This window comes from Aotus nancymaae, unplaced genomic scaffold, assembly GCF_030222135.1.
Source record: "Aotus nancymaae isolate 86718 unplaced genomic scaffold, 86718_ANA_hifiasm-v0.15.2.pri h1tg000040l, whole genome shotgun sequence".
In the NCBI taxonomy this organism is placed as follows: domain Eukaryota; kingdom Metazoa; phylum Chordata; class Mammalia; order Primates; family Aotidae; genus Aotus; species Aotus nancymaae.
Window position 1 is genome coordinate 39349937 of NW_026988454.1, and position 14183 is coordinate 39364119.

Genomic DNA, 14183 nt, shown 5'->3' on the forward strand with positions numbered 1-14183 from the left:
TGGGGTGAGGGAGCATTTTGTGGTTGTATTTAATAGTTGTTCTTTATGTGATTTGTTTCAACTCTTTAACAGAAACTTTTAAATCAATTTTTGAGCAATTACCGTTTTATTAAGATTAACACATTCTTCAGGTCTTTTCACTTTTCCGAGAAGAGTGAAAAGTATTTCAGGAATTAGAGGAACTTGATGACTTAATTGTGGGCAGGCAATATGAGCAGAGCGATAGCTGCTGAGTCCTTCATAAAGTCCAATGTCTCATTTCAGTGACATTGTTCTAATGAAAGAAAAAAGTGCCTTAATATATCATTCATCATTTCAGTAAATTCAAACATTGAAAAAATGTTTTCCAAAGTTTCTTACAAGCAAAATATTTTAAGCTATCCAAAATTAAATTGCAGTGTGCCTTTGACATTTGAGTTTAAAAGTTGGTGCATTGCCTTATCTTATGCTGCTTCCAAAGGCCAGTGATATGTAGTGATTTGTGATTGTGCCTAGGTGTAATTTTAAATTTGTCACACTGTGAGGTATTTTGTAGAAACAAGGTAGCACCTGGCATCAGTTTCTGAGTTCAGCTATGCTATTCTTTCTTCTTTTATTCATGTATAGAAACTGTGAAGAAGTAACAAGGAAAGCAAAAAGAAAAATACCACTTGGTCATAGGTCATTAATGAAATAAATTGTCGAAGATCAACTCTACTCTCTTAGTAGCTAAATAGAGCTATCCATTTCTAAATGTTTTCTTTTTATTTCCTACGTATACTGTGCCTTTACAAGTTTATCTCCTGAAAAAAATGTGTTTTCAATAAAGGAAAAGTTATGTTAAAATGGTCATATGCATCTGCAAAATTATATATTCTTTAAAAGTGCAGTTGCCAGATCATGCATGTTCTAGTTTTAAGTATTTATTATGCATTTCTAATAAATGATCCATTAAGCATTTAGGCCTTATGAGACATTAGTACATCTATGTATTGTTTTAAATCTTACTAACTGGAGTGCACACTCATCTCTCCTAGAACCACCAAGACCCATTGCTCCTCCTCAGCTGCTTGGTGTTGGGCCTACATATTTGCTGATCCAGCTAAATGCCAACTCCATCATTGGTGATGGTCCTATCATCCTAAAAGAGGTAGAGTACCGAATGACATCAGGATCCTGGACAGAAACCCACGCAGTCAATGCTCCAACTTACAAATTATGGCATTTAGATCCAGATACCGAATATGAGATCCGAGTTCTACTTACAAGACCTGGTGAAGGTGGAACAGGGCTCCCAGGACCTCCACTAATCACCAGAACAAAATGTGCAGGTAAGACTGAGTAGTAGGCCATTCTACCTTGTGAAGGAATCTAGCATAAGACATACAAATGCATGCAGTATTAAGGTTTCTCATTTGATATATGATATAGTCACACTATTCTAAGAGTTATAATGAATTAGGTAAATCATCATCTTGCTTATGTCATTATTTGACTGATTTGAGGGCATGGGAATGCTTCTCTATTATCAATGCATTATTATTATGAATCTAGAGTCTTCTTTTGGCATGGCAATTTTGATGAGCCTGCTACATATTCAGTCCAAAAATCTCTGATAGCTGTAACTTAAAGTATTATTAAGACAAAAGATCATTTTAGTTCAAGCAAATACTGAATACTTTTTACCATGTGGAAATTCTCTACCTCAATAATTTTGTTACAGTCAATGTAAAGGCCACATCTTATAATATGGATAAGAAAAGTTACTTTGGTCAATGCTGTGGTGAGATAAATATTTTCTTCAGAATGTCTTGTTGTTGAGGATTACCTCAGCAGCTTGACACTCAGCTGCAGAACACAGAGATATTACCTTTACACTCTAAGCCTTACTGTTGCCTTCCTCATGACTAAAACTGGGTGGTGAAAATAATAGCATATGGAGAAAACACAAAGAATAAAAATATAAAAAATTATATATTACCATACATCCTGGTTCTTTACCATGTTCTAATGGGAGGAATTGTTAGCTGTTAATTAAAAGCCAGTATAAAGTTTAAATATCTAAGTTACTGGAGTACATTTTTAGTGGAGATTTTATTTTGTTGTTTGTTTCTTGAGCACGTATTTATCATTGACAGCATTCTTGGGCTACCCACCAAGAGTACTGAGCTACAACCCAAGCAAAACCCGTTTAGTTACTTGATGTATTATGATACTTAAATGTTTTTAATCCAGCATAATACTTACGTATCAAAAGCTCCTGCTGAAAGATGTTCACTAATAGGAAGTTTAACTTCTCAACTATTAGTCTGAGACTTAGAAGATAGAGAGTTCAATAGTTTGCTGATTGCTGTATACATTTATCTGGTGGTTGAAAAGGAGCTTAAGTTAGAAGATGTTGGGCAAATCTCCATGGTTCAGCCTAAATATCACAATTTGCTTTTCAAATATTCTGTATGGCTACGTCCTTTCATTCAAGGTCATGTGACAAATTGTTTTTATGATAGAAGATAAACTTTCTGAGGGAGAGGCAAGTTGACGCCATAACCTCAACTAGTCAGAGAAATCATTTAAAGAGGAAGCAGTTTGGAAACTGAAAACTAGTTCACTCTCTATTCCAAAATTAATATCCCATGCTGATGTGAAAGGTTGAACTATGAAGTCCATTTTACTAAGAATATTATATACATACGTTTTCTAATAAAATTACATATATATATATACATTTATAACATATATAAATCATAACAATGCTGACAATTTGGTATTCCAGTGGTTTCCCTCTTGACTTTTGCCCAAAGTATTTTCTTTTAAATATTTCACCTCCTTTATGTTTTATTTTCATCAAAATAGGTCTTTAAAAAGTTAGCAGTACCATACAGGGTATTGTTAGTATGATGTAATTTTTGTTTAACTTAGGAATTATTTGAAATTGATTCCTGATGTGAAAGCCATGGAGAGTGCATGTAAATAATACTGTGTTTTAAAGCCAGTTATACCGTGTTAAGTGCATAAAAATAACATGTTAATGAATATCAATTTATCCCTATGCTTATGTTCTGAGTGAACTGTTTAAGCAAAAATATGACTATAAAGTGCTTTGAAGTATTTTATCCTGAGAATAACCTTATATATGTGAGAGGGGGTAGAGTAAAATTAACTTACAATCATAGCTGCTTTCTTGTCTTGCTTTTTTGCCCAGGCTGGAGTGCAGTAGCACGATCTTGGCTTACTGCAACCTCTGGCTCCAGGGTTCAAGCAAGTCTCCTGCCTCAGCTTCCCGAGTGGCTGGGATTACAAGCATGCGCTACCATGCCCAGCTAATTTTTGTAGAAACGGGGTTTCACCATGTTGGCCAGCTAGTCTTGAACCCTAACCTCAAGTGATTTGCCCACCCCAGCCTACGAAAGTGCTGAAATTACAGCCATGAGCTGCCTTGCCCAGCCCATAGCTGCTTTCTAAGTTATAAATGCCTTGGTATTTTGGAATTATACTAGTCTTCTTATCTGATTCTTTTTTTGAGAAACATTTAATTTGTATATTCTTTGTGGCATAAATTGCTATCAGGCCCTATTACTTGTAGTTTTACTCCCAACTGTACTGTTTATTTGTTTTTAAAACTGTCTTTCACACATAATGAGTCTTTATCACACATGTTTATTATAGTTAATTAATGTCCTCATAAGGTATATCTGCAAGATTTTGGGGGAGGGAAGTACTTATAGACTAGATTTTCAAGTAGACTATAAATCTGAGAGAAACCATGGTTACCATTTCATCAGGAATGTCTGCTAATCTTGCTCTATTATTAGAAAAGAAAGAGAAGCTTGTAGAAGTATATATTGTATTAATTTTTAAACAGTCTCTAAAAAGGGAAAATTGAATATAATTGATATATATTGTATAATTAAATACAGAGTCAGTGTTAGTTAGAATTATGATGTTTGTCCATCTCCTTTCTTTCTTTAAGATCTATTTCCCTTTCTCCAAATCTCAGGTCCCTCAGACTTGAAATTACCAGTACCACTACTGACCTCAACCCAGAAGCTCATATGAACAAAATAGAACACAGTTTCTGTTAACTGTGATATTAACTGAGATTTAGTACAGATTTCAAAACCTTTAAATGCTTCATAATCTTGGGAAATACCTTTGAGACTCCAAACATAACCTTTGGAGGAAGTTATCATCTAATTCTGTTAAATTCTGCATGCCTAAATACTGGTTCTATAAGAGGAACTGAATACTAGATTTATAATCATTCTTTTAAAATTAATTCTACGTTATAAGTGTAGAGTTTGCCATTAATATTGTCTGATTGAATAAATGCTGATTATTTTGAAGTAGCTATTTTAATACTCCTGCATGTTAGACTAGGTGGCTTTAGAAATATTTTATAAATACTTCTTAGCTACATATGTGTTTGAGATATAAATTTCATGTGGATTTCTTGAAAGTAACAAAGGAATAATAATTATCTTCTGCTTTTCAGAAATTCTCATTTTATTTTGGTATATTATAGAGGAACAATTATTTTTTACTAAGTACCAATCAAAAAGTAAATTACTTACTGTTCACTGTTTTTAAAATTCCATTTTAAGGTATTCGAGGCATTGACCTTCTATTTCTGGTATTAGTAAATATTTGATGGAAATCTGTCAATAAATAATCTTCCGGCAAGTCAATACAAAAGTTTTCCTTATTTATATTCATAAATAAATTTCACATTTTCAAATGAAAATGTAGATTTTTTTTGTGGCCAAGTATTGATTAATGCTACTTTAGAATCAACATATGAAGTAAATCTGTCATATTTTATTTTCACACCAATTCTGTAAGTTAGATATATTATTTTCTCACTTTTTAGTTGGTGAATTTAAGACTCAGGAAACCAAAAGGAAACAGTGACTTGTCCTATATCAGACAGATGGGCCTCAACTCCTTTTCTCGGACTTTAATGGCCTTAATACTATTTCCTCTTATTCCTATCATAGGTGATTCCCTCCACCCCCCTTATAATAGTATACCATGAGTAAATTAAAGCACAACAAGTAAAATCTGGAAGAGATGTACATTTTAAAAATAGAGTCCTCATGGCTAACTTATTCTCTGAGAAAATGTAGGTTAATATTTGCAACTTCACATTTATTGAAAACCCAATTGATTGTTGCTTAACTCTCAGATATGTGCTGTGTTTTAAATACTTTAAACAATTAAAGTATAGGAGTATTTTATTTTATCCTTTTCTGAAAATATACTGTCTTGTTGACAAAGCTATTTTTTGTTTTCCTTCCAAAGTGCACTATAATCATTTGGTAACAGCAGTTACTTGCTTCAGGGTCTCTGACTTAGGAGAGGTGGTAATTACAGCCTCTGGTGGCTGAAGCCACTGAGGCCTACCTCATGCTTCTTTAGGAACCTGAGGGATATGATTATTTCACTGTTACTTTATACCCTGACCCATGTTATTGTTCACGTAATGTTTCTTCAGGCACTTCGTAAATTTTTAAAAAGGTATAAATGTGAAGTTGTCTTAAAAGGGAAGTAATTCAAAAACTCCAGTGAACAATCAGAGAAAGTATGCTTGCTTTTGTTCTGTGTGTCTATTTCCTCTGGGTATACCATCTGGTATAGAAGCAAAAGAAAACACAGTTTCTCTTTCTCTTATTAAATGGGAATAAAATATGCCATCATCAGAAATTGTCTGTGTTGCATGCTTTGGCAATTGCATGTTAAAATTGCTCTTTTAAATTGCCTTCTGCTTCTGGGTAACCGATTGTGGAACCGCTTTATGATTAACTGACATTTTAGCAGCATCTCTCTCATAGGGAAGGTCAATAGTTCAGAGTGTCCAGAACATAATATATTTACACAGTTGGGAAAACTATTCTCTACTCTTATATTGAAGTTCAATGCTGTTGGCAATTTTCAGTGAAACATTTAGATCTATGAAGCAGTCAAAAGGAGAGTGTCTTATTTTAAATGTAAGCATTTATTAAAAATGCATTTTTTTCTTGTCCTAAATCCAAAATGGAAGGGAAAACAAAACAAAATAATACCTGGGCATATGCCAGAAACCACAAAGTGAGAAGTTAAATTTTAGCCTTTAGTCTATAGCATCATCAGCAAAGTGGTACCATACATTGATTTTAACTGTGGTTTAATAGTTATCAGTCACAAAGACTAGTAACCATTAACACCGAGCCTAGAGGTTAAAACAAAATAAACAGCTCTTCTAAGAATTGGTTCAATTTCACAATATAAGGGTGGCTTACTATTTGATTGAAACTGTCAGCTTATATCAATGCTTGTTTTAAAATGTATGAACTTATATATGATCTTTATATGGCTTTTTATAGCACAAGAATTTTAAAAGGCAATACTATTATCATTATTGAAGTAAAAAAAAAAAGAAAACTAAAGGTAAAAAGCCATAAGAACAGTAATGGAAGACAGTTTGCAACTTTTTTAGGAATCTAAGAATAAAATCCCATTTAGATTTCTTTTTTGTGAGTAATAACCTAATTTTTGGTTTTTAGATTCTGTAGAGAACATTTCTGTCTGAAAAATATTTATTCAGAAAAAAACCTTCTGTTGGCTTCTTTGTTAACAGTACTGTGTTAATTAATAGGTCTTCAAAGTGATAGAACCAATGTCTCGCACTTAAACTCCTAGAAGTCACTAGGGACCAGTCCTATAAAAAGAGTAAATGCAAAATGAAATGAATAAAATTAGAGTGAACTGCATGTTTTTACCTACTTGTAAATATTGATGATATTTTGGGGGTTCTGAAAATAGATGGATTCAGATGGATTACTGGCTAACTCTGGGCTTGTGGTAGAACTGAGGTTGGCAGGTAAGCTGCAGCTAAGTCTAACATCATCCACCTGATACCTAGATGTTTTTATGAGAGAGACTGACAATACTAGATTTGTTTGTAAAAGGATCATCTTATTTCTGGAAACTCAGGAAGGACTAGAAGCAGAAAGGCCATGAAAACATGCATATATATGTATATATAGTTGTAGTCTTCTCTGTAGCATCTTTCGCATTTCAAATTGGAAAAAGGAAATCTATAAATTCCTGGAGAACATTGTCATTCATAAATAATCAGGAAGGCTTCTTTTATAAAGGGATTTTAAAGATATTTTATAAGTGAATAACTTCATTGTTTGAATTACTTTCTTTTTCAAATATATGAATTGTCCAATATTCATAAACATGAAAAATGATACAATACATTATATTAGAGGGGAAAAGTCATGAGAGATTGTAGAGTAATTCAAGAGCTACTGTGTATTTGATGGGATGTTTAATTATCTCACAAATTTTAGTGAGGACCCAAGTTGTAAACTTTGCCACACCCAGGACTGCAGAAGATAAAACATTAAGAAGACAATATTCCTACTCTTAAGTAGGAATTGACAGGCTAGTTTTATAACCATAATAAAAATAATAACATAATAAATGATATATGTTATTAAAACTATGATGTACTTCAGTAATCCAAGGAAGAGAGGGATAATTCCTGACTAAAAATAATTTTTGTCTATCGCTATTAATTTTGCTAAACAGAGTTGGGCTAATGTTTTCTGTTGAACAAAGCTATGGCCTTATCCATAATTCCTTACTTGTGAAATAATGCATAAAACAATGTCCAGCCAGTAGTCACCATAAGGATGATTTGCCTTCCCTCTTTCCTTTCTACTCACAAATAGGAAATCTATATGGACAGATGGAAGTATTAAAATAAAAGATATAATTCATATTCTAATTTAAATTGTCAAAGTTGTTTGTGTTTTTTAAAACCTCTGGGGTTCATAGGAGTATAGAAATGTTACTCAAAATTTCTATGGAAATCGAGAGACAGAGACAGACAGACTGCCTTATAAGGTAATCAACACCTGTACATTCTGCTAATGGTCTATTATGTTAGGAGCTCCCAGCCTAAGAGTCATGAAAGTTGAGCAAATATGAAATAGTCTTGTCCAGTACCTTTTGGGTTTTATCTCAGGAGCAGGTTGTACAGTTAGGTATACATCCCAATTCACGACACATTTCCTTATAGGTAGCATCATCAGTAGCAATGTAACTAACTTTACTCACAGGGTTGGGTTGTTTTCAGCTAAAAATTGTGTCATCTGACTGACTTTTTGGTGAAAAGCATTTGGTAACCACTGTTAATGACACTGTATTTATTTATTCATAGTACTTTACCACATGTTGACTCAGTGAACTGTATCATTAAGTAGTCTTTTTATTGGCTTCATTTGTTTTTATTGAATTTTGCGTAACTACAATAAATCTTCAGGTAGAAATGGTTTCAGTAACAGCATCAATCTCATGAAATTTTCTTTCCCCTCAAGTCCTGAGTTTTACTTTTAAAGCCCATGGCAAAAGTAAAATGGCATATTTATGATGTCTTAAAAGATGATAACACCAGGAGGATCTGATGAAGAAAATGACCTAGATAGAATTTTAAAGATGTAGATCCAGGCATCAAACTCGAAGGGATGTTTTAGTCACAAAGACAAGTTCAAGAGATGCAGCCTATGAGTCTGAGACTTTTCTTTGATGGTGCCATTGGGGTCACTATGAGGTATAGACTTGCTCTTGATTTTCATTCTCTTTACCTGAGAATTTACTTCTGTCTTCAATTCTCACACCCAAATTCATATCTTTCGTTGAATTGTGATTTGTTTTCTTTACTTTGAAATATGAAAGAAATCTCTAAATCAGGTTCTGACAGAAAAAAAAATGCAGCCACATTTTTTTTTTTTTTTTGGCAGAGGTTGCTGGGGGAGGAGCACAGCTTCATAATTATTTTTTGATCTCACTTATCCATACCTATCCTAGGTATCAATAGCATTTTGGGGGAATGTTGGTCATTCTGTGCAATTTCTTGGTGGAAGAAAAATGGCATAAGGTTGTATTTCATTATTAACATCATTTAATTTGACTCATACTACATGGAATCATCACTTAGGATCTCACTTTCTGGTCTTTATTGTCTTCCTGCAAGATACGGCCTTATCATAGCTAATTGCTAGAGGATAACTCTTCAATCCTCTTTCCTCTCCACCAACCTGAATGTAAACTGCAAAGGGAAAAAAGCATATTCAAAGCAAGTCTTCTAATTTATAGTAGACTTTGTGAAACAGTAAAAAATGAACTTCAAAGGGCAGAAATTCATGCCTTTCATGTCACCCTAAGCAAGATCTGTGCAAATTCAGCTGTTACTACATATGATATGGCCTAGAAATCATTGAGTGATGTCCATTTTAATTGTCTCAGCCAAATCATCTCAGTGAAGTTGAGTTTAAAGAACTCGTATTTCATTCTTTGGCTATGTTATTATTTCCCACTTCTACATAGTCCTTCACTACAACAAAATCATAATAAGCAATCAGATAACAGTTTATTGTTACCTGTTAATTAAATTGTTTTAAACAGGTGCTATATTGTCTTGTAATTCAACCTACCAGAAATTTACTAAACATGATATTTTTGTTACATATGAACCTATAATACCTTTTGCTAAAACAAGGAATATATACACAAACATATGCATATATATATATATGTATATATATATGCAAACACACTCTCCTTTTAAGAGTAATTAATTTTAAAAATTTAGACACCACCTTAAATATTATATTGCTAAAGAATACTAAAGTGGGATCATGGTCCCAGAGTCCTCCTTCCTGCTTCTCCATCTCTCTTCTCCAGTGAATTTTGCATCTCATGCATGTGTGTGCATTTTGCATGTTTGGATGCTTTTATTTGGGGTGGGGGCAGATACTGATTTAGAGTTTTCTTTCTACAACAACCACCTCCATTCTGTTTAGGTAGAGAAAATGTGACAAGGGTGAATTAGCTGTCCTTAAGCTTGATTTCTTTGGAGGGCCCTTGCTGGATGTCCCAGATTCTGTAAAGACTGCATAGAGTTTATATACCAAAATTATTTTTATAATTATGTATATATTAAAATAATACATCAAATTTTGCAACTAGAATTTAGAAAAAACCTCATTATTTTACAATGTTTATAAAACTGTTGTCATTTTTGTCAATGCACTATTATTTTTCTCTGTGCCTGGGAGTGTTTTAGTTGTAAAGTAAAGGTATATACAATTTTACATTGTGCTTATTTTACTTCCCATCATGCCAACCCATTTCCTGTGTTTCTGCAGGACATTATCACCGTGACTTTAAATGACTGCTTAATATTCTGTTGGATATATATGTATTTGAGTTTATTCAACCATTCTGATGTTACTGAAAGTTTGGGCTAATTCCCACGATTGGCCATTGTAAACACTGGAGTGAAGATCATGAATGTATCTATCTTCCATGTAACTAAAAAGTTCTTCACAAATGCTATTCAGCTACTTTATGAAAGTATTGTATCAATGCTCTTTACTGATACCATCAAGGCCAATCCCATGGCTTTAGTGCAAGAAAATGCTTTATAATTATCAAGTCCAGCTCTTTTATTAATCATCATTCTGAGCATTTAGTCTCAATAGGGAAGTGATTTAATTAATATCAAACAGCTATTGTATGAGAAAACTGAGATTATCATTTGTATCGCATTTTTAAATTTTTCTTTTACATGAGTATCTCCTGTATTACAGACTCTGTCTAAATTGCTGGATATTCTATGATGAAAACTTGCTCTCTAGTTACTCAAAGTCTAGAGGATTATGATTACAGTAGCTCACAAGTACTGAGTACTTGCTGTGTGTCAGGCACTAGTGTAAACTCATAAATGCAAACTGAGGCTGCCTGAATGCATTTCTGTGCTGAGCCACCCAAAAAGGTTATAAGGTAGACATGCAGGTTAATAATTAAACCAATAAGCTGCAAAATAGATGTGCTTTTACGCTCTACGAGTGCACAAAACATCCCTAAAACATAAGTAGGATTTCATCAGCAGCCAATCAGTAAAATTGGTTATGTTAAGGTTTGAGAGCCAGTAAAATCTAGGTCCAAATCTTGCTGTAATGCTTACTAATGTGCAAGTAATTTAATCTAATGTTTCACTTCTTCATCTATAAAATAAAAATCAATAATTGAACCTGCCCAATGTGATATTTTTGAGTTATTTAAGCATGTACTAAAGCTAACAGTTAATTATTAAATTTGCGGGAATTTTGCCAGCTGGCTGTGAAACGATTATTTTGAAATAAATTTTTATATATATATACATATATATATTTGCAAGTATATTATATTTTAAACAAAAGAACATGCACTGAAACCTCCTAATTATTCTAAGATATTTTACCATTATTTCTTTTCTTGAGGTTATTTATGTCTATATTATCTGTATGTTGGAGATACTCATAATGATCCACTAATGCTCACCTCTTCCTAATTTTTACCATAGTGGCAGCATTACAACATGGAAATTGGTAAGTGGTACAAATCAGGGCTTCTTCTTTTTTGATAGCCATGAACGTGTTTAAAATATTAAACATTTTCCTTCACATCAATGGAGATAACTCCTGCAGAGTGCTTACTTAGCACCATGTATGATATCCATAGTAAATATTAGCCATTACTACATTAAAAGTCATTTCATTAAAGATAATTTTCTCTAATATTTTAAAAACTATAAAAATGCAGAATATCTGAAGGAATTATGCAGTGAACATTCATATGTCCGCTGGTGTAATTTACCTTTGCTGTATTTGCTATATCACATGTTTATCTACCTATGTATTTTTTATTCGTCCATCAGTTCATCTTAATTCTAAATTAATACATTAAAATATTTTGTATAAGGGAATAAATTTTTTAAAGAATGAATTGTTTGAATTTTTATTAGAATGCTTAGAATAATTTGTTTTTTAGAAAGATTTTTCTAGTGATAGTTTAGGAAAAGGACTGAAAGGAGATTTCAGAGAGATTAGAAGGCTACCACTTCAGTGTAAGCAAAAATTGATCAGTGCTTGAACTGAAGCAGAGGAGATAAGAATTTCAATGAGGAGGCAGGTGTTGAAAGAGATTTGATAGGTAGAATCAGTAGAATTTGGTGACACATTGGAAGTGAATTCTGGCTTGAAACATTAAGATATAGTGACAGGTGTTAACTTGAAGGGCTCAAACATTGGGGAAAGTTTTAGAAGGAAAATCTCTGCTTATTTTTAAAAATGAGGTATTGGGTAGGCAATTGTATTTCTGGGCTTACGGTTCATAGAAACGGCAGAGAGCAGGATATACAGATTTAAGTGTCATCACCATTTAATTCTTCTTGTGAGAGTCATGAGTATACTGTAATTTCCTTGAATTGGAAATTGAAGTAAGTTTCTTTCAACCACAATTTTAGAAATTATACTCTTGTAGGAAAAATTATACTGTGTACGTTATTATCTTATTGCATGAACTATTCTGATTACTCAAGACTCCCTGCTCAAGGGCAGAAACTGGTAACGATTTTACATAGAGACAACTTAGAAATATATGGCAGATTGTTTTGTGTTCACAGGTATATTAAATTTGTTCAATATGCAATGTATAGAGTGATTTCTGTAGCTGCATTTTAATTATTCCCCAGATTGGGTGGCTCAGAGCATGATGCTAAGGGCATAATCAAATGTAGTTGACTGTTGGTTTTCATCATCCAATCTCAGGCATACTTGCAAGTAATCTAACGTGTGTTGAGCACATTTCTATATCCTTTCCTTTATTGCTTTCTTACTTCTCATTGTCCCTCACCCCAGTGGTTCCTGGTGCTCATGTGCTGTATGCATACCCTTCAGGTGCCTCCACAGGATGACAGGAGAAGGACCTGAACATATGATTAACAGCAGTGCTGGCATGCCTGTTCTTTGGAATATATAGATATACCTATAGTGTGTGTGTGTGTGTGTGTGTGTGTGTATGTATGTATGTATATAGATATACATATATCTATGGTATATATATGTGTATATACTACATATATGTAGTATATGTGATATAAATACATATGTACATATACATATATGTGCATTTATGAACATGTGTGTACATATACACATACATATGTATCTAGTATATATATTTGTAGATGCAATCATAGCTATACATTTATCTATGTATATATACTAGATATATCTACATATCCATATTACCTTGATATCTTACTACAACTTCCAATGAGAACAACTTATTTTTAAACTTTTTTTAAATCAAGTTCTACACTTGAGTGCTTTGGTAATGAACAAAAATAATTACCCTGGTTTCTTTAAACCCTTGAGTCAGAAGCCTCTGTAGAACAAACTTAAATATTTAGACTTTCCCAGGATTTTCAGTAGCACAGGGGAGATAAAGCGCCTATCTCTCTTTCAGCGAAGAGAAGAAAATAAATGCTTCTACCCTTTCAGATTTTAGTGGAATGTTATTATAAACTAAAAAGTAGGTCAGCAAGACGGAGTTGTTTTATTAAGAACAGCAGTACAAGTATCATCTTAAGAAGATGACTGTACAATTGCCTATTATTAAAACAAAGGTAGGAAGAATTGTTAGTGATTCATTCCCTAAGCTGTTCCAGTCTTTGAGTATGATGCAAATTACACTGGGTAGGTTAATTTGATTTTTACTTTTATGGCTGATCTCTTTTTATCTCAGTTACAATATTTTTATAATTATAATTTTGTGAATAATCAGTAAGCCCATTTTTAAAGCTCTGTTTAGTCAAATCAGTTATTTAGTTGTGTAGTGAAAAGATTTTCAAAACATACTCCAGAATTGGTTGACCAATTTCTTATTTTTTAAGAAGATTAGTAGTGCCTCAGTTATGCAATTGGCCTAAGAGAATCAAATTTGGAAATCTACACTTTTAGAAATATATTTTTTGACAGGAATGTGTATACATATACTCATAACAATAAAGTTAAAATGAGGTAAATGTTACCTTTATCTTAAATTTAACATCAAGAATTGATCTAATGAAGAAATTCATCCAGAATTACAAATATTCTTCTCTAAAACAATAGGGCATACTTATAGCTCTTTAATATACAAATCACCAGCAGTCTCTGAATAATAGAGAAATCAATGTCTACTTCATGCAGCACAACAGCAAAACAGAGCTGCTCCCTTATTACAAACAGTACATAATATTTTAATTTTCACGAGACTAGTAAAGCATTTGTTATATTGTGGTTTTTAGTGAGGAATATTGTATATGTCTTCAGTTAAAAATATATTCT

General features: G+C 32.8%; 1 protein-coding gene across 12 annotated transcripts in view; it reads left to right on the forward strand.

Moving 5' to 3' along the window:
* The window catches only part of PTPRK (protein tyrosine phosphatase receptor type K), a 554712-nt gene that overhangs the window by 325720 nt on the left and 214809 nt on the right, over window positions 1–14183 (forward strand). For all 12 annotated transcript variants that reach the window (XM_012435091.2, XM_012435093.2, XM_012435094.2 and 9 more), the window contains exon 7: window positions 1017–1310. In XM_012435091.2, the coding sequence (XP_012290514.1) occupies window positions 1017–1310 (294 nt within the window). The remainder of the gene's footprint in view (window positions 1–1016; window positions 1311–14183) is intronic.